Below are 22,230 nucleotides of genomic sequence, written 5' to 3'. Positions count from 1 at the left end.
AGTATCAAAATCAGCGTCTTGTTTGATCTGTATTCTTTTTAATAATTATTAAAGGAAATCTTGACATTTCCATCATTTCTTTACCCTAATAATGTATCTTTACAGTGATATAGCCATGGTAAATATTGTTTCTATTAAATTTCATAATATTCTGTTGACTTTGTCTGGTTACAACTTCTTGACATGAAATACATGTTTGCTGGAATGATATTTTGAAGGTTTTCTGTTTAGTAAGGAGATCTTGAAAAACAATAACTTGTTACTCTAATATTTGCCAAAGCTGGTCATGGTCCTTCCTGGCTGACCATTAAGAGTGTCCAGTATTTGGTCAAGGATTATATGACCAGTGAAACCGCACTGATGTAACTTTTCAAGATTTTGTTTTCCCATTCACCAACAAGTTCTGTCCAAATATTGACAGGAGACTGAAATGCGGTCTCGCAAACAGTAGGCCTTAAATCATCGGCATGTCCCCTCTTGACATGGGGGTTGGGGCTTTATACTGTAATGAGAAGGGAGTGAGGGTTCATTAAATCTCTATATCTTATTATATAACAAGGCAGGAAGTAGCTTTTAATGGATGGTAAAATGGACATCTTCACTTAAGTAACAATTCTATAATCCGCAAAATAGATATTACTGCAGTTGAACTGCTCAACTAACGGTTTGTTTTTTATTTATTTTATTGCATGATGTTTTTGTACACATTCTTCTGCATTATCAGTTTGCTTTTGCTGATTTGTTGATGTTCTTCTGTAATTCAGCTGCAATGGGGTCGCCAGTATCCGAAGTATTTGCATCTTCCATTTACCTGGGAAGATTTATTTCAAACTACCAGTTGACTTCTCTTAGTAATATAAAGTGTTAAATTTTGGTCATCCAAACAATTTATTAATTATTTAAATAATTATTTGATTTAGAAGACCCCCCCCCCCCCCCCCAAAAAAAAAAAGGTATCTTTCTTAGTGTTGAGCGCAAAACGCCTCTATACATGCCAGTTCAGGTGTGCAAGCTCCTTTTTAATAGCCAATGTAATAATTGATTATATAATCATTTAATGACTAACTGGAAATTTGGTGATTGTTTTTGTCAGAGACTTTTCAAATGGTTAAATGTGAATCCTATTGTCATGATCCCATATGCAGAGACATGAAGAAACTAAAATATGTATTTCATCTTTCAGGTTCAGAATTAGCAAAGCAGCTGCATGACATTTGGAAAACCAAGAGCATTTATTGAAAAGAAAGATAATTAGCGGGTAAGTCCTGTTTTTTAGGATCTTTTTGCTATTATACATTGCCCACAGAATTAATGTGAGGTGTTTTTTTGCCATGTGGCCATCTTGAATCAGTTTGAAGCAAATAAATAATAGAAATAAATAAGTGACCATTTACTTTGACTAAATGTTTAAATATTAGGGAAAATGTCTCAAAATATAATACAATAATAGGAACATTAATAGATGGCAGCTACATTTAGTGAAAGACAGACCCCGTAAATGGTCTGTAGTAAAAGATATCTGCATGTGATGAGGTCGTACATCATCTTTTTATAAGGGCATAGTAGATTTCAGAAGAATGAAGTTTACCATTTGTATGTTAATCTGGACATTGATGCTTCTTCGGTTTAATAACTAACAACACCTTCTCTTTACAATTTCTGTTAAAAAGCTTGCTTTCTTAGCCTCAAGATGGTTATCTGCTAGAATTACCACCATTTATACACTTAATATTCAAATCAGTGGCCATAGTTGTCAAATACATCAGCAGAATTGGTTGCAATTTGAATATAAAATAACCCTTATGGTGTATCATTAAGACCTGCATCTCAGTTTATATTGTGAATATATTGTATCAGAAGGGGCTATTATATTTCCAGTTATTTTGATCAACGATTTGTGGTCATACAAGCTATTATAGGGAAGGCAGTGGTCCAGTCTGGTAACATTTGGCCCTGTTTCTAATAAATCCCAATTAATTTCCATAAATCCTCACCATGATACTGTTTGCTATCACACAATCTTTAGAAAGGGCTGTTTTGCATTGCTTGACCCTTTGACTGTTGTAAAATTTTGTCCACCTCCTTGGCTACTTTTTGCATTCTTTCTGCGTTAACTTCAGGGAAATGCTAATAAAGGCTTTATGTCTAAATTAATATTAGCAGCGGGTCTTTGTAAATATTGGGCGCAGGAGGCTGCATGCAAACAATACATGCATCAGCGTTTGACCAGCTTCAACATTGTTAGCGGGGCTGTCGGGACTGCAGAGTCTTTTGGTAAGGAAAGGATTAGGTGGACAAGGGGTCAGTTTCATTACTGGAAGATCGTTGGTGAGGTGGGGGTCCTTTTGTGGGCTCTGTGATGTTTAATTTGTGGAGGACAAGTGAAGGAGCCAAAAGTTACAGCTGGTTAACAATTTGAGTGGTCATCCTATAAATTAGAAATTGATGCTGCAATTGTTGTTCAAGTGAAGGAGAAATTGCGTAAAAGGTTTTCTTTAGACATGATGATATTTTATCAGTCTTTTCATTTTTATAGCTCCTTACTTAAACTTTCAATAAATATATCTGTATGTGAATATTTGGATGTACAATAGTTAAAAAAAATACTATTCTGTGGTTGTAGTTTCTTTAGCTTATATCATTGATTGGTATGAAATAGCTATAAAATTTCAAGGTTGATGCTGTAAATCAAGTTATTGCCTTAAATACATGCATAGGAGGAATTATTCTATCATAAAGCACAGTATTTCTGCTAAACAACTCCATACATGAACACTATCAGCTCCAGCCATCAGCCATTAGGTGTTATTATCTTCATTAAAAATGACCCAGGGGCAGCAGAGCTAACTGCAATTAACTGAACAACATTGTAATACTTATTTAACACAATTCTATAATAGATACTTGCCTTTTGCATTGACTTTACCACAAATTAATGAGAAACAAACAAAGATCAATAGGTATTTGTTATATGTAGGTGTTTCTACCCTTTGATGTACATCTTTTTGTCAACTTTTGTCCAATACCAGCTGTAATGGTCAGTCCCTATAGCCTATGGTTAAGAGATGGACATCTTGCATTGTCCATTGACTTTTTGCGCCCAAACTGTTACTAATGTATTTATGTAGTACATTCAATCTGTACAAATATTTAGATAGTTTATTTGTGGTTTCTTTAAACAATGACGAAAATCTGTAATTTGCTGTTTATTTTGTTTGTCAGGAAAAAATAACATTTGTTTAGCTTATCTGATTGAGAGGAAAATATAGACAGATAATAATAAGTAGGGTTGATTGTTAAATTAGTGTTGGTCATTAAGTTCATGTAAATAAAATTAGGGAGCTAAATACCAAAAAGTTCTGAACAGTAAAATGGGTCGATTTGGTTGCTCTACTGTGTTTTTGTGATTCGTTGTTTGAGTGATTGATTATAATCTAATATTGATCGATAAGGTCAACAATTAAGCAACTGTTATAGCAATTAAATGATTTTTTCATAATCAGTCATTAAAACTATAATATATAGTCTAAAGATCAGTTGGTACAATTTTTTTTAAAACCATTTTGGTTTAATTTCTTGTTTATCATAACAGATAAACTCTTCTCAACTTCTCACCAAAATAAATTTTCCCTTTCACAGGATTTAATTTGTGATTTAAAAAGGATAGATATACAAATAACATAGCATGCAAGTCAATCACATAAGAAATAATTACATAGTGAATATAAAATAATGAAGCAAATATGCAAATTAGAAGTGTGATTTGCAAGATAATTTATAATTGATTATCAATCGGTTTCAGTCTCAGATAATCATTAGTAAAAATTTGATCTTATTCTGAACACTTCATTGTATTATGTGTATGGTTCCCAACTTCCCATTCAATTTTCAGACAATGCTCTGTAGCAAGATTTTACTGATAACAACAACAACAACAACAGTTTGTTTACTTTGATACTGTTCCAATGTGAAAATCCAATAATAATGTGGGAATTTGTCACATGACAATACCAGCGAGGACTGTGTGATAGGTCTTTGTGCTGAGGTGTAAATTGTCGAAGAGATACTGATCTCCTGTAACGCCCCTCTTTTGTACAAATGTATATGCCTTAATTAGAGACTGTTAGAAGATTGACCATTTTACGTCCAGTTATGCAATTTTGTTTAAAATTGTAAAATAAAGAAGAGCAATTTGCTGAAAAAATGTAGATTTTTCACTGATTTCAATTACTGATTTTCATTTATTCATTTATTACAGGGAACTTATTTGATGTAGTGTCAGGTCTTTAACTTTAGAATTCTGATTATAAAAAACAACTATAGATTAAAAATAAATGCATATTTTGTATAAAAAGTCAGCCATAATTCTCTTATTAACTGTGAATGTTAGTTAACAAATGAATGACAAAGTGAAAAAAGAACAGTAAAACTTGTATACATTTGTAGCAATGTATCTTGTTAAAAACAAGTTGGATTATTATTTTTTACAAACATGACAAGACACTCAACATTCTGAAGGTCCATTGTTGTATAATCTGATCAGGAAAAAGTCAAGGGGTGCTGCTATTGTATGGGTAAGCTTGACAATTTTCACCTTCCACGATTTGCCCAGTAGGAGCTGGGGAAGCGGACAATAGCTCGGTTGGGGCCGCATCTCTTTGGCGGTAATCCTTGCAAATTGTCAATATTTTACATACAGTAGTTCAAACACTTCGTAGGACACCTGAACTAGAAGCTAGTAGTTTGGTGGAACGGAGATCTGAAATGCAGATAGTGTTTGGTAGAAAAAGGGAGAGAGCTAGTCTTTTGGTCTGTAGCTGACCAAGTTGATAACAAGGTGCCAGAAGTGTGAATGGTCAAGCATTCCTTTGGTCTGACCAATCTGCTGACCACTGCATGCTGTTTATGGCACCACTTGATTGTGTGTGAGAATAATTGACATTGGTTCTTCATTTTAATATTTGGTTGGTGATGATCTTCAAAAAGACGATTGACAGTTTCTGATTGTGTTAATCATAATGGTGCTTTGCTGTTGTTAAATCTGTATTTTGGAATGTGCATGAAATTAGCATTCATTTGATATATCAGTGATATTGGAAAAAGAAATAGTGCTTGGACTGTGAGAATATTCTTGTTATTATTTGCTTTTGTGGATATGGTGTATTTTGTAGCAGTTACATGTAAGTATTATCATTCTTCGTTTCTTAATTGCTTATGAGAATCTGCAGTGATATTTCCAAACCAGGTCTAAATTCTGGCTGTTACATGCAAGTACTTCCATATTACTTTGTTTCTTTATTACTTCTCCCTGTAGTAATATTTCCAAACCAGGTCAAAATTTTGGCAGTTACATGTAAGTTTGAATCCATATACTTTGTTTCTTAATGGTTTCTCTCTATAATGATATTTCTAAACCAGGTCGAAATTTATCAATGCCTTAATTAATTGTGACATCTGTGTATAGTATTTCTTGATGCATTGTTTAAACATTTTTCATCAAAATGTGATTACAATGCCTTGTATATTTACATCCAAATGGACTTTCATTCCATGCAATCAGTTACTGATAGTATGATGACAGGGGACACAATCCTGGTTTATCTCCCTTTATCACTGCAGAGGATTGACAGTAATCTCCCTGTTTACAAGCTTTAATTGTTTAACTACTTATCCTAACATGGATCTGAAGAATGATACACCATTACAGGATTTGTCCGCATTAAAGTCTATTTGTCTTTAATGGCTTTCCTGATAATATGGACTAAAAGGTGTTGGCTTTTCCTGATAAGGGGAGATAAAGGGAGCTTTCAATGACTTCCTAGATTGTGTCATAATGGGAGGCTGCTGGCTGTGTGATAAATGGGATTTTGATGGGCCACAATATTTCAAAGTTAGATAGATCTTTACCACAAGGTCCATGACCTCTGAAACTAGTTTTTGTTTCTATTATGGAATAACTCTTTGACAAGCTCTTTTACAAGGTAATTAATTGGCTTTCTATTTTGGTAGTTATATATATGTATGCAACTTTTTTGTAAGCACTAATGTGACTGAAAACAATTTTTGATGATGTGTTTTACAAAGTAATTGGGTTTCTATTTTGGTAGTTTTATATGTGACGTTTTTGTAAACACTTAGATGTCAACAGAAAACAATTTTCAATGATGTGGGACAAAGGTTTAGAATTATAATGCAGTTTTTGCAGGGCAAGAGTCAATGACTTTGTGCATATTTTTGTCCCACCTGTCTCCATGCTCGTAGACAGCAATATCGTGACAATGGGTGACTGGGGATATGTTTTTACCTTCTTAAGTTCCTGCACAAATCGTATCAACTTCATCTGATAGTATCTTTTTTAAAGTAGCATCAGTTTCAAAGGGTTTTGCCATGGAGATCACAGATAATGTTTTAGATCAAGCTTCAATCTAAATATTTACGGCCAGGATACAGGCAAAGAGTTCTGAATTTATATGATTATATATTATAATTTGATACTAAAGATTAGTTATTAAGATGCTAAGTACTGATGTATGATGCGGCTTTGCCATACTTTGATGTACAAGTGTTCTGATTAAAGTCAAACTCCTCATCCACCTGCCGTTGCTGACAAGACAGGAAGCAATATAAGAAATATCGTGTAGTATTTATGTACTATTATGTATTTTTGAAGATGTTATTCTAAGCAGTACAATAGTTTAATGAATAAATTTACAAAATTGACTATTCCATACAAATTTTTATGATGGTTTCTGTATACAACGCGTAAAAGCAATTTGTGAAAGATATGTATCAATTTTGATGGGAAAATAACATTAATTTTCTTTTGCTAGGAGGTCTGATGCAACAAGACAGAAACGAACTAGTCAGGATAGAAAATAATGCGAGATTTTTTCATTATTTTCAACAGTTGAAAAATGTAGAAATATCTGAAATCTTGTTTTTTCATATTTTCTGGTTGACATTGAAAATATTTTATCAAAATTTTTACAAAATCAGCAGTAAATCGCTCTAATATCATTGATCTATTTGGAATTATATGTCATCTTATCATCAGTGTTTATGCATAGCGAGTCAATCATTTGAAATGATTCAATTAATTATTTCTAAACATATGCAAAACAGTCCTGTCACACTTATCTCTATAACTTTATTTGGCCCAATTTTTATTTATATCTAATATTTTTTTTTGAACGAAGATTTATATATTTATTTCCATTTCATCCTCTATTTTTTTATAAAAATATAGTATTATTTAGCTAATTTCTTTGGCTTGAAAACGTTTTTTTAGAGAAAGAATATTATATTTGCTCTAAAAATGTAGCTTTCTGTGATATATAACAATGAATAAAAAATATTCAATTTGGATGAATCTCGCATAATGATAATCTGAATACTATTGAAATTAAACCAAATTTGGCGCAACTTCTTTAAACTTTATTGATGATGTCCCAGGAGACTTAATCTTTTATTTGGGGAGCTCATTTTAAGCTTAAGTTCATTATAAAATTAGTTTAAATTGGGGATTAATCATTTGATCGATTTCAAAAGATGTTGATCGTCTTTTAAACATCAAGGTATCAAAGTGCTAAATTAATGGAAACATCGAGGATAGTAAGAGTTTATCAGATATGACAACTGAGAGCGCGATTGGAAAACGGCTACTTCAGTAGCGAGTTCGGCCCAATCACAGCTCAGTACATAGTCAGGATATCTCTATACTAACAAGTGGGGGTTGAAAGTTTTTAACCTTGTTTACAGAATTGTGGTTAAAGTTTACCTTTCCAAACCGTATACAAGCGATAATTGATGTAAATTGGATTATGGGAGCAGTGTCGCTGATATTCTAGTAATGGATTTGAATGGAATTATGATGTGGCTGTTGTTCGGATTCTCCTCTTAAGATAATTCCTGTGTCACTTTGCGGGTGAAAAATTCAACTTTTGGACTTTTTAAGGTAAATAATGCTTGTGATTCACTTGTGTTTTGTAAACAGATTGTTATAAAAAAAAATATTGCAAAAATTGGTTTGTTTGTATTCCTGTTCTTAATTATTATGAATGACAATTTAATTGTTGTGTTTATAGGCCAGTATTTATAAAACTTCTTAAGTATTTTCCTAATTTGAGCATCTTAATGATCTTGGATATAATTATTTAATAATTTCTGAAATAGTTTATATTGATTAATTCATTGACTTTATAGATAATACATAAATTTGTTTTAAAAACACTTATACTTTTCTTTTAATTTGACAATGGCCCTTTTCGAAAATCAACTTAAATTTGGAAATGTTTTATAAAAACTGACCCTGAGTCCTCTTACCTCCAAGAGTCAAACTGATCAAACAGATATAAATTTGCTTAAAAATGTTTTTATAAAAAATCTTGTATTAAAATAATGGCTTCATAAATTGATGAAGAATATATATATCTGGAAATTAAAGCAACAAAAGTTAAATAGAATGTACTTTTTGACATTGTGTTATATGTACTGATTTGGTTAAAGTTACTTAAGTACGTTGAACTGTCTAAGTTTCATAAAAAATCAGATTATAAATTTATTGCATTCTTAAGTTCTTGAACAATATATGCTGAGTACAAAAGTGAGTAGACTTTAGTAGCTTTTTTAATTTAACCGCCCAAAGGGGTGCACCAGATTAACGCTATGATGATTGTATTGCACCTGATTTTATTCTAATCCAAGCAGGTGGGTTTAAATGTTTCATAAAATCACGCTTATTTTTTGTCCTCAGTTTTTCTATGATCGGGTCTATTTTTGTCCTAAAAGGCATTAAGGTTTGAAAGATGACATTTCCCGTCTTTATGTTCACTCGTATTGTGTTTTTATCAGTTAAGCTCTTATTGTGTTGGTTTTTTCAAAATCTTAGAATTGCGATTCACATTTCCCTCATGTTTTCAAAATTTATCTTTACGTAGCGAGCCATAATTCTCCAGTTTTGGCTATAAACATTTTCTCTTTTGTTAATTTCAATCTCCGTAAATGGACGGGATGTCAGTTCCATGGACAGGCAAGTTTTAATTGTTTCTGCTTGTCTAAGTTTTATAGTAATTTATGCTGAAAATATTAATTGTATGCCGCTCAAAATGTATATAATTGTCATTTATTAAAAATGAAACATTATTTTAAGGTGGGTCTCAATTGTTAATGCTTTTTTTGTTAAATCATTATTCACGCCATATTTAAATTTGATTATTTTGGAAAGAAGAATTAAGAAGCATACATGTATGTCCGTAATTTTATAAAAATAGGGAAATTATTTATACAAATTTATTTATGCCTTTAGTTTTGGCATGTTTTGAAAATATGTATTTGTAGATTAATATTATAATTCTTTGCTTTAAAATCCTTTTGCAATAAAATAATAAAATTTTCATAAAATGTGCATCTAACAAAAATATTATCCTACTTTTATGATTAAAGAAACCTAACAGTAATGAAAAGTAATGTTTTATTTTCAATAATAGTTGTAACATTGTTTGCACATCTTCTCCAATCTCCAAACTTCATTAACCTTTTCGACATTTATTCGAATGTCATTTAAATTCAGGTTCATGGTGTCCTGTTGTGCGTCTTCGCAATTCGCTCACTCAAGTAACGGACATCGCGCCACATGATGGCTTTGTTGATGTAAAATATTGCTTCCTTTTTCGCGAACATTTTGCATAATCCTCTCAAACTCAAAGTGTCTTAGGTAAACAGGCAACAGAATACATTAACCTCGAAAGGGAATTTTAACGTCAAAGGTCGAATAAAAAAACAACAACCTTTAATACTTCTTAAATAAGAAAATAAATAGAAATTAGAAGATGTACAATCATATTCTTCAAAGTAATATGTATGTATATACCGAAAAAACTTACAAATATAAAGCACATTTAGATTTGTCATGCTTTTTAAAACGTTTATTGTTTAATGGGCATTCAAGTTTAGTGAGTGAAACTGACTTCTTCGTATTGGTGTGCATTTAGTGATATAAATTATGATAAATTTGAAAGTAATGATGAATTTGTCACAGTTGGAAAAAGAACTACTTATTTAGTAGATTTGTTTTCAGAACTGCGACTTTATGGGGACTGTTTAAAGCATGGTTGGATGGGTTTTAAAAACAAATTATGGCTGTAAAATATAACAATATTGTGACAGAGAGCTAAGTTGCAACTCTTTAACGATGCAAAACGAAGATTACTCTAACAGCGCATTTTATGATGATGGATTTTGAAAATTTATCACTCTTAACCTGCGAAATGACAATATTTTATGACAGAATTCAAACTTGTGTAACAGATCTGAGGGTTTATGTTCACAACAACGTAAGATTTGGTCGATGATCATGGATTAATTCGGTGAGTTTTCTGACTGTAAAATATTTAAGAAACATTAATAATAATCGTACGTGTATATTTTAGATAATTCAAATGTTTTGTATAAATTTAAATATTATCATTCTCTGTAACAAAGTGTTAACGATTATTCAGGGCTGTTTTTAGTTCATCAAAAACAAGGAGATTAAGTGTTCATTTTTGATGAACTGAAATTATTTTTATAAGCAACGGGCCTGAGGATCAGATTTTCCTACATATACATGAAATATTATAAGAATATTTTGCGAAAATCATTGCCGTGAATGGACAAAATTATGTTCTGACGTTTTAACTTCATCAAAATTCAATTACTACACGCGGGTCACTGTTTAAAAGACAGGATGGCGTACATGCGCCATTAACACCTGTCAAAATCATGACTAATTAATTCAAATTATCATCAAGAAAACAATAACAACTTGTCTTGTAGTTAAATTTATGGCAAAGATATTTTCAACACATCCGATAGTATCATATGAAGCCCTTTCGTGGTTATTCGTATGTATAAACACCGGATGGACTATCAGAATGATCTTAGATTAGATTAAGGTAACTAATCTTTTTAAAAACACAATTTGGTTTGTGTCTTAAGATTAGTAATAATTGTATCAGTTACTGGAAACAATTGACGATTTGGAAACAGATATCCATCCAGCTTCTAATGTGGCTTGCCCAAAGTATTAATTTTTGGATTAAAATGTTTTGGAATACTATGTGTTTACCCGCAGTTTTGTGATATGACTTTTCGGGTTTAGTTGTAGAAAATTTGGATATTTACCAAATCTACTGTGAGTATTATTGTGTAAAAAAAGGATGGTGAGAAAATTATAAAAATATATTAAATAAAAAATTATATTCGCGTCTTTATAAGCAAATATCATGTTTCGTGAAAACGTCGATATGAACATCATATCATTTGCAATTTTTTTCATAATTAATATATAATTACCTTTTTCTTTGAAAGGGGATCATTTCTTAGATTCTGAGAAATTACCTGAATGTGCAGAATATGAAAGATATTACAGGTGCTCATCTTATAAATAATAATATTGATCACAGTCGGTAAATGTTTGCTGCCTCGCATTACACCATCGTCATCAGTGCTCGTTGACTTCATCTCGGAAATCATCGATTGTCTCTATAACTCTGGAATATCATTTTATGCATTTACTAGTTGCTGTTTTAATTAAACGGTATATTTACTTGCTTGGATTTTCTCTGATGGATATAAAAGGTTTGCGAAACCATGGTAACAGTTTTGTTGTTTTAAATTGAAGTCTTATGATGGTTTATAGGTTTTGGTTTTCTTTTAACATTCAAACACAAAAGGCATATTTGATAAGAAGTGACATTTTTGTGCTTGAAATATTGTAGCATGCAATCTTAGGAATGCTTTAAGTTATAAAAAAAAGTTTAATCAGTCGAGAGTAAATAATTAATTACTTAAATCACTATTATCTTTATTGTAAGGGCGCAATCTAGATTGATGGAAAAAGCGATTTTTTAATTTTAACGCATTAATGTTAAACTTATTTAATCAAAACAAAATAAGCGTATAATTTGTGTCTAGATAAGGAAATATTAGCTATATATTTTAACTGGGGAATTTACTTGTTGTTATATATGTATACATATATAGCTATTAATTAAAAAAAAACATTAATAAAGGCTAATATTTTTATATCTGTTTTTGTTTTAGTTTCATTCATTAAATTCAAATGAAGTAAACATAATAATTATTGCGTTTGATTATATTATGCCCCTTTATAGACTTACTTAAAATTATTTAATTAATTAATCTGTTGATTGCTTGGAAATGCTTGTACATGATACCCCAATATATCTGCCATTCCCATATTTTACAGTATTTACTAAATTGTCACCTGGTTGTGTGCCACAGTGGCATCAGAGTTTTGTATTATGGCATATTTATTTGTCAGTCATTATAATCTCCAGAAAATTGAAAGATACTGCAGCCACATTTGTGATGGGATATTTACAAACAAGTAAGATAATAATGTTAATGAAGAGATAGGAAAAGTTTGGTTACAACAACAAAATGTTCTAGGGTTCGTTGTTCTTTTTGATATACCAAAGAATTTATTGAATTCACAATTTATATACATAATTTAATACAATAATTATTTAAAAAATATACATTATTATAATTATTCAAAACATAAGGAAGTTCAAAAAAACAACATTGAAGAAGGAAGGAAACTAGTATTAAAAAGCATTTCTAATTTATTTTTAGTCATCTACATTTTAAATAGTAACCTACATAATTAAAAAAAATGTTTTAAAATGATTAATTTGTATTCTGGTTTGAAACTAATGAGAACAAATAATAAATTAAACGCACATACTTCATATTTAAAATGATACTTTTATTGACATATTGTCACCAAATTAGATTTAAATCCTTTTCCCCTGGATTACAAGTTTTACACAAGGTGTCATGAAATGTCAATCAGTCTTCTGTGAGGTGTCACCTGGACCCCTAGTGACCCCTGATGACCCTGAATGACCAGGGGTCACCAGCCCTGGTCCCACCTAGTGAGAAAATGGCACATATATGGTTATAGGGTCTTATGGCTGACCAGTGTTGTTTTAGCAATAAGGGGGCGTCCATAAACCACTCAAGATATTTCGGGTTCTGGTAATAAACCTGTGGACTTTGTCAAAGAGCCATAAGGTGTTTCTTTGAAGCAAGTGTAAACAGTGATCATTTCCCTCTCTGGAGTATTTGGTATAAAGTTTTTATGTTTCTTTCTACCTTTGTAGTTTGTTTGTAATGTTTTATTACAGTTTATTTCTATGTATCAAAGTAAAACTTAACAGTAAAGTATCTTTGATAGAAATTTAAACTCTGATTTTTTAAGTCAGTGTAAAAATTATAATTTGCAAGAAGATAAAAAGTGAGGGTATCTTATATACCTGAGTCAAGTGAAATGCGTAAAAATTAAACTTCTGTCTATCATGATATTGAAACTTAAGTATCTAAAGTCTGAATTTTTAAGTTTGCGTACTGAGTGTAATAATAATAATTGGCAAGAAAAAGAGTAATGATATCTTATGTACCACTCCTAGGTGAGATGCGAAATGCAAAAAAAAGATATTAATTTATAGTGAACAGTCACATTGCATTGTGGTTTTTTCCTTCAGTAAATTTTCAAGGAAAAACCACCATGTTCTCACTTATAATTTTTGTTATGTTTTGCATTTAACTTTCAAGCTGCATTCTCACGAATGACAACTTTAATTTTTGTCTTGGAACGAAAATGCATGGAAACCAGTTATATATAAGATCGCAGATTTATATATTTAAGTTCATAAATTGATGTTTTATGCATTTTTCTTAAACTGTTAGTAACGGTTTGAGCCATGAAACATTAATTTTCGAATGGAAATAAGAAAATCTGCGATCTGATCTTTTGTCATTGGTTTACAGATATTTACACTCTTTCCAAGACAAAAAATAAAAAAGTTGTAATAACAGTATATCTGTGAGAGTGCAGCTTTAAATAGAAGTGGTGTATTCTCAAAAGAAAAGAAAAATTAATAAAATTGTCGCAAATGTGCTACCTTCTCTTGGTGTTATTGCGTAGATGAAAATGTGTCTACTGCATAGAATGTCGTTCATGCCTGAAGATATGGAATCAATTTCATATATAACTCCATAAAACATTTCTGATTGAGTATTACTGTATATTGATTTCTAGAAGATAAATAGCCAGGGGGTCTTTTGATGCCCCACAATTTATTTGAAAGATGGCCGCAATAGGATTAAACTCGGTATTATTGCTGTCTTACTTGAAGATCTCTCGAAGGTGTTAAATTTGGCCTGTAATTAGACATATTTGAGTTGTCGACAATTGTCCCTTGTAAACGGGGTGGCACTATAAGCCCAAGTTCAATATAAGAGATGTTTGCGAAACTCTCGATACTAATAAACTACGAGTATCAAAGTGGTAGACGCTAACTTCTAGATCCTCAGCAAACAATGTAAAGTCCGCAAGTGCTGATTCAAATTTGACCAATCTATGTACGCTGAACTTCGCAACTTTCTTTTAATAGTTATTATTTGTACACTACCATAGGGAAGGATTTCCCTTACTTCAAGTGGTTACTGTTTAAATAAATTGATGGTAGTAATAAGTTGCCTTCCATAAATTCTAAATCAAACAATAATCCTAAATGAGGGCTATCTGAATTTTAATACAAATATCAAAAGTGAAAGTATGATTCCCGCTTGGCAGCTTTCTTGACTTCCATCAGCTGTAAACATTTTATGTCCTACCATAAATTTCTTCTGTTTAATTATTTGTATATTCATCCAGTGATCTGAATATTTGATAGATATCTGCACTTAATTTTGCATGTGTATGGATGCTGTTGATTTATCACAGAACATTTGATAAAATTATGATCTATTAAGTGCATATGAATTTGATCTAATGTGATGTTTTCTCTTGTTTCAGGAAAAAAATGATGAGATAGATACAAATACTTTGGTAACATCATCAACTCAGTAAACATGGCAACTATTGTTGCTGTAACCATCCTACTGGCCTCAACTCTCGTTGCCATGACGAGGGGACAGGGGACCATGCTGACCTTCAGAATCAATGAGGAAGAACCAGCGGGAACTTTCGTGGGTAGCGTAGCAGATGCCAATCTTGAAGGGACGTCATTTCGGTACACAATTATCGGCACTCAAACTGACTTTAGTCTACAGGATCAGACTGGCAACTTGTATACAATGACTAAAATCGACCGTGATTCCAAATGTAAAGATGCTCAGTCCAGCACTAATGGTGAATGTGTCATTGAATTGTTAGTAGGTGCAGAGTCAGGGACTTTTTACGCAACAGTAACTGTGAAAGTGGTTATCAATGATGTTAACGACAATGCGCCTCTATTTCCTAGTTACACACATGAGTTAAGAATTGTAGAAGGAACTCCAAGATTGACAGAATTTAGTATACCCCGAGCTGTGGATACTGACTACGGAAGTAATGGAATAACCAAGTATGAAATCAGTCCCTCTCATCCAAGTTTCGGAATTCGTGCTACCAAAAATCTTGCTGGAAAGTTTGATGTGTTCATTGTAGTATTAGATACCATTGACAGGGAAACAGAAGACACTTACCAGTTGGAAGTGTTTGCTATAGATGGTGGGGGTAGGCGTGGAGGGATGACTGTAAATGTTATAGTTACTGACATCAACGACAACGAACCTGTCTTTGATAGGTCAAACTACACCACAACTGTGGAGGAAGGCACTGCACGAGGAACTGTCATCTTAACCATACAAGCCACTGACAAGGACATTGGCGACAATGGTAAAGTGTCGTACAAAATTGCTGATGGATTTACACTAACAGATTTTGTCTTGAATTCTACAAGTGGAGAAATCTATGTGGACACTGATGACTTGGTTTATTATCCTGGTGTGAGCTATGAATTTGTTGTTGATGCTTATGACCATGGAGAAAATTTTAAGCAAAAACAAGTGTATGTGTACATTAACATCTTGGACACTGGGAATAATCATCCACAGATCACTCTGAATGTCGGTAACAGTGGTTTCGTAAATATTTCTGAGAATAAGGGCCTGAAGCAAATGGTTGCCGCGGTAACAGTGGAAGACCCTGACACTGGTCTCAATGGCGAGGTTACATGCTCCACACAGGAAAGCTACTTCTCTGTGCAGAAAGTCGACAATAGCCAGTTTATAGTGGTAGTGAACAGCCAACTGAACCGAGAAATCATTGATATGCATACAGTGAATGTCACATGTACAGATAACGGTGATCCTCCTCTGAGTTCCTCCAAAACGTTTCTGGTCCGAGTCACTGATGAAAATGACAACATGCCTATATTTGAAAGTAAAAGTTACTCTGCCAAAATTGATGAAAATAGACAGGAGGAACAAATGATTTTGAAAGTTTCGGCTACAGATAATGATATTGGGGACAACAGTAAAATTCACTATAAAATTGTTGACAATGATAAAATTACTGTGCATTCAGTGACTGGCGTCATATCTGCCAAACCTTTCTTTGATCGTGAAAGTACGCCAGTGATAGTGTTTGAAGTTCTTGCTATAGACTCGGGCGCCAAACCTCTGACTGGGACAGCCACCGTTACCCTCACAATTGAAGATGTAAATGACAATGCCCCCAAGTTCCGACAACCATCTTACTCTCTAGAAGTTCTAGAAAATCTGCCCTCGGGAACGTACGTAGATCAAATTTCGGCGACAGACCTTGACATTGGTGTGAATGGGATGTTTACTTTTTCGCTTTCTTCAGAATATCTGGAAAGTAGGCTTCCATTCATAGTGTTTGAAAATGGTGAGATTCAGACCAACAAGGCATTGGATCGTGAGACCAGGAGTAGCTACATGTTTGACGTAGTAGTTCAAGACCAGGGATCCCCTCCACTGGACAACTCAGTGAAAGTTACTGTCATTGTGAAAGATGTTAATGATAATAAGCCTAATATTACTTTCCCAATTGAAAATAATAAGACTGTGTCAATTTATTATCCAAACAATGACCTTGATGTTGTCGCACAAGTTGAGGCCTATGATATTGATGATGGTGAAAATAAGTTGTTGAACTACAACATATTGAAGGGCAATGATTTAGGAATGTTCAAGATTGATCAGAATACTGGAACAATATCCATAGCAAAGCATGACATTAAAATAGATTCTGATATGGATGTGACATTACAGGTTGAAGTGAATGACAAAGGAGATCCAGTTCTAAAATCACATGCAGACTTGGTAGTGAGTGTTATCTACTCCAATGCCACATACCAGGACTTGAGTGGTGAAAAAGACCAACTGGTTGTAATTGTTGTTGTAGTGGTGGTTGTCACGGCAGTGTTCTCTGCTATTATCATCGGTGTCATAGTCCTTCTACGGAACTGGGACAGGAAGAAGTCACTTCCAGACTCAACTGATAAGCCAGAGACAACTGAACAGGGTTACTCGAGCGTGGACAAGCCCTCCCTGTTTATCCTGAACAACGCGGGTGAATCCTCCACTGACTACCCGAGCCCGTACGCTGAGGTGACCAGGAAAAAGAAGGAAGTCAGCTTCTCCCTAGATGAGATGGACTCTGGCTTCCAGAACATGCAGCTACATGTAAATTTGAGCCCCGAGCCCAGCAAATATGCTCCAGAAAAGGTGAAAACAAAAAAAAACAATGTGGATATTATAAATAACATTAATTTGTATACTGTTTTTTTACAAAAAGAAAGACACCACAAGTAAAGTAAATATGTTAAAATGTGCAGCTTTAAACAAACGATGTTTAGCTATGAGAGTAGTGTGATATTGAAATTGAAAAAAATAGAAAATCATTTAACAAATTATAGCCTAACTATTTTTTTGTTTTAAAATGTAATGTAACCCCTGTGCCTTTTCAGCCTCCCCGCCAAGAGAGTCCTGACAGCACAAAGGACCTATACGACAAGGTGACCACACGTCTTGAGACCCTCCGTTTGCAGCAGATGTTGATGGGGACTCGTGCCCGTCAACACCATCCTGCCCCTCACCCTGACGACAGTCGCTCGGAGTCATCTGGGGAGACAAGTAGCGGGGACAGTGGACGTGGTGCCAGTGAGGAGGAGGTGACAAGTGCCTCACCTTCCACAGGTGTGTACACTAGAGGTTGTTGTTTATACTGTGCTCCAGCTAGGCCTAAATAGCAGGATGGGGCATCCCGCTGCCCTTTTTCAGCACCCTGCTGCCTTTTTACAATACTCTGCTGTGCCCTTTTGTTTGACAGAGTCATTTTTTTTTAAATAAGATTACAAATAATTAAACCTATATATTTTGACATTAAAGATAGCAGCTATTAGGTATCATAACAAACTATTAGTATTGAAAGTAATTACAACACATCTGAATTAAACATTGGCCCTTGCCAATATATATATATATAAATATATTATAAGTTCCCCAATATGGCTCATTAAATGCGCACCAAAAGTGCCCTTTCTGACCTAACACCCTGCCCTTTTCAAATTCTGGCTGAAGCACTATAATAGAAACATGGTCAAATAGAGTTTTAAAATTTCTTTTTGTTGTTAATATGTTGAAAATCTAGTTCAAGAGATTATTACTGATATAGATAAAAAGTTGAAATGGATGGGAAAATATATGTTTTATGATGTATGATAATGCATTATTATGAAATAATACTTATATGTACGTACTTGCGGTTTAATACTTGAGTCATTCTGATTGAAAATAATTAAGTGGTTTACATGTGGTAATTATTAAATTGATGCAATTGGCTCTTATAGTATACTTTTAATTAAAATTATGTAAACTATGCATGTATATTCCATTTCAGATGATCAGAAGGTATTTGACTACATTGTGCCATCCTCCAGTTTTTCAACGTCATCCCAGTCTCACCGCCCCTCCCCGTCAAAGGCCGACAGTCGTAGCGTGGCACCCCCACCCATTCCACACCGCACATATAGACCTTATTCATCATTTAACAGAAACCAGACTTACACAGGGAACCAGGATTACAGTTCAGACTATGGTTCCAACTATCAGTATTTAAATGACTCAAATAAACCATATCGCCATAGTGACATAATTGACCCCAGTGCATTGTCATGGCAACATGCACAGCCTCGTTCATATTCTACAAAATTGAACAGTGTTAATATTCAAAGTGACTTCTCCTTCTCGCCATCTCAGTATCGCTTACATCCACGAGACGATGACGACTGCTCAACGACAACGTCGGGTAGCTACACTTTACATTCAATCGAGGACTTACTGTGAGTTGCGAGGGAGCATTAGGCACAAAATGTGATAATGTCATTCTTCAGAGACAACTTAAACCTGTTGTGATGATCTCATATGACTTGGAAGGTGAAAATCTACAAAATACCATTTTTTGCTGAAAACCAATAGTGCTGTTCAAGTGGTACCAAAGATTTTACATGGCCATGAACTTACTTTACTGCTAGAAAAGGTTTCTGGAAGTAATAATGGCTGACATGCTGTTTTATAGCTTGGTCAACAAATTGACATGAATAAGCATATGTTTTGAAATGCTTCAAGTATGGGTTATGAATTGTTTTGATAGCTGCTTTTGAAAGGGTTGAATATCATACAGATGCATAATTTAGTCCCGACACAAACCATATTTCACATTAATACCAAAGATTTCAGCATTATGTTTCATAATTATAGTCAAGTTATCTTTGTTATAATAAATTACCTTTTCGGAGCTATTGATCTGCTATGAAATATCTAATCCAAGACAGTAAATCATAAATGGCATTAAGTTTATCATGTGGAATTTTTCAAGGGGCATTGTTGGCTTTTTTATGTAATCAATTAAAAAAAAATCTAAGAAATATGTGAAACATACCAAGATAAAAAGATATAGAAATATTAAATTGATTTTTGGAATATAAAATAAATAAAGAAGATAATGAGAAATAGCGATTTTTTTTAATTGTGAGCAGGACGTCTTGAACCTGTGTTCTCTAGGTTTGCCGTAGGGTACCATGTCCACTACAATGTAATAGACGGATCTTTTAAATGAGTTTTATGCAACAATTAAACACAATTTAAATAATGTTGACATTGAAATGGAAGTTTTAGCATTTTAATGTTTATTGTCATTGTTTTGAAAACGGTTGTGCGTTGTTGAAAGATCATAACAAAGTTATAAAAAAAAATTGGGCCTTTTTTGCTAATAGGTTGTTGGGTACAGAGAAGATTTCGAAAGGCCTTATTCCACTTTTTTTTTTTTGTATGCTGACATATAAACAAATGAACACACCAAAGCCGACTTAAGCCCCTTTTAAATATGTAAAAGGTGCTCACACTTCATTTGACACAAACATTCACGATTGTATTTTTTGTACATGATAAATAATTGATTGTTCTGTAGAACTGCAATAGACGGGTCTTGTTCAAATCTATTATTTTGTGTTCAGTTTCTATCATGACATGCACTTTTTATACGTTTTTTGTGATACAAACAAAATGCTCATTTCTGGTCCATAATCATAGATGTCAGAACTTTCACGCTCGATTTATTTCGAAAATGTTTGACAATACTCCTAATGCTTGTGATTGTCATGCCATTATGTTGCACAAATTTTATCAGATGAAAGTGAAATTAATAAATCACAAATTAATATTTCATAATAGGATTTCAATAAACTTGAATCCTATTCTAAAAATTTGACATCGTTGATATATCAATTGCTTTTATTTATTTGTTAAATACAATACAAATTTTATGACACAAATCTTTAATTGATAAATTTAAACTGCATGTCATTCTTGTTATGTTATATTGCTATATTTTGTACAAAATAAAGATATTCTATAACTAATTCATTGTTCATTACTTTTTTCTCCTTCATATATTATCCGAGAAAAAAGAAAAACTGTGAAACTTTCTTCCCATAATCAAGGTAAAATAGTTGTTATTAAACAGTCGTATCATATTCATGCCTGATATTAAAGTTTATAAGCTCAGTGCATTCAAAGCTGCAGACCACATGTGAGCATAAGGGCCTTTCTATTTTCCAAGCTCATGCAGATTGCACACTGCAAATTTGCTGTTGATTTTTCCACCTTCCCACCTGCCGCATCTCTGCCTGTCCAATTTACTTTATATGTCAATAGTTTGGACTTTCTTATGTGCCCAACTTTATGGGACTTTTACACATTACTTACATTATTATGTAATCATACAAGTTATGCGAACTGGGTTGCAAATGCACCAGTCCTTTTCAAAATAAATTCCGGCTGCTGCAACATGCATCAGCTCTTTTCAATCCAGTTGGGTGTTAGTATTTTCTGTCCCATAAATCAACGTCGGAAGTGAGAGCGCAAATATAATGTTTGAATTCTTAATTATTCTGCATGGACTGTATTATGATGAATTAATACTTTCATAAATTAGAACAAAATCATCGATTTACAAGTAAAAAAATCTATAATAATGGTGATGGGGTAAATGCAGAACAAATGCTACAGTGCACATATGACTAATGTAGATCAAACAGTTAATACTATTATACCTTTTATTTATTTGTCACTTGGTAACGAAACATCAGAAATGCTTACAAGAGGACTCAAAGGTATCCTAATGCCCGTCTGTTTACCTCAGCTGAACATTTGCTCTATCATTCTTATTAATACATGAAATTGATTTGAAATTTTTGACTAATATATTATGTGAATATCTTAAATGGTTTCCATCTCCAAGTTACAATCCTCATGTACATAAACCACATTACTATTTAACACTATTACCTTTATATTAAAATACAATATAACTTCTGACTTTAATACAGACTTTTCTTTGAAAGTCCTTAATAATGATTGCATATACCGTATCATACTGTATACAATGGATCTCAAATTATCAACCAGGGTATAAGTTCTAAGACATTTGCTTTTTATTCTGGCAATAACCAATCTCATTAAAATCATATGAAGATTCTACTACTTCAAAAGGAGCACCAATTACTTTTTACAACAAACTTGAAACCAAATGATAATCCAGGCTGATTGACGCTGTGTGCAGGAAAAAAAGCTGTAAAGTACAAAACATGCAGTAACATGGTCCATGGATGGGGAGAAATGAGATCCTCAACTTTGATTGAAATTAATTACATGACGTAAGATCTGAAGTATATAATAAGAAAAATTGACGTGGTTTATTAAGTTCTACATTGATTTGTGTGAATTTACAAAAAACAATCGGTTATTAATCAGCGCACGCAAAAATACCACAATGATTTTAAGTATATTTTGGCGTTCTGCATGTAATTTAAT

General features: G+C 33.0%; 1 protein-coding gene across 5 annotated transcripts; it reads left to right on the top strand.

The window, feature by feature from the left end:
* The first annotated feature begins 1,183 nt into the window (after window positions 1–1,183).
* Window positions 1,184–20,756, top strand: LOC128228135 (protocadherin-9-like). 5 transcript variants are annotated; one of them, XM_052939263.1, is made up of 4 exons: window positions 1,184–1,258; window positions 14,864–17,583; window positions 17,826–18,054; window positions 18,758–20,756. In XM_052939263.1, exons 2-4 carry the CDS (start codon window positions 14,920–14,922, stop codon window positions 19,201–19,203), a joined length of 3,339 nt encoding a protein of 1,112 aa, XP_052795223.1. In that variant the 5' UTR covers window positions 1,184–1,258; window positions 14,864–14,919; the 3' UTR covers window positions 19,204–20,756. The 5 variants fall into 5 exon arrangements, with proteins under 5 accessions (XP_052795223.1, XP_052795218.1, XP_052795219.1 ...); XM_052939258.1 differs by lacking the exon at window positions 1,184–1,258 and adding an exon at window positions 7,687–7,954; XM_052939259.1 differs by lacking the exon at window positions 1,184–1,258 and adding an exon at window positions 10,115–10,364.
* The last annotated feature ends 1,474 nt before the right edge of the window (window positions 20,757–22,230 follow it).

Source organism: Mya arenaria, chromosome 3 (genome assembly GCF_026914265.1).
Source record: "Mya arenaria isolate MELC-2E11 chromosome 3, ASM2691426v1".
Classification (NCBI taxonomy): domain Eukaryota; kingdom Metazoa; phylum Mollusca; class Bivalvia; order Myida; family Myidae; genus Mya; species Mya arenaria.
Note: the sequence above shows the minus strand (reverse complement) of the source record. Positions and strands in the feature narration are given on the sequence as shown.

What these genes read in the sequence shown, in the direction of transcription:
- LOC128228135 (XM_052939263.1), top strand. Translation starts at nt 14,920, where the DNA reads ATGGCAACTATTGTTGCTGTAACCATCCTACTGGCCTCAACTCTCGTT. An exon ending in GCAAATATGCTCCAGAAAAG is followed by an intron (nt 17,584 to 17,825) that starts GTGAAAACAAAA and finishes GTGCCTTTTCAG; the next exon opens with CCTCCCCGCCAAGAGAGTCC. An exon ending in AAGTGCCTCACCTTCCACAG is followed by an intron (nt 18,055 to 18,757) that starts GTGTGTACACTA and finishes ATTCCATTTCAG; the next exon opens with ATGATCAGAAGGTATTTGAC.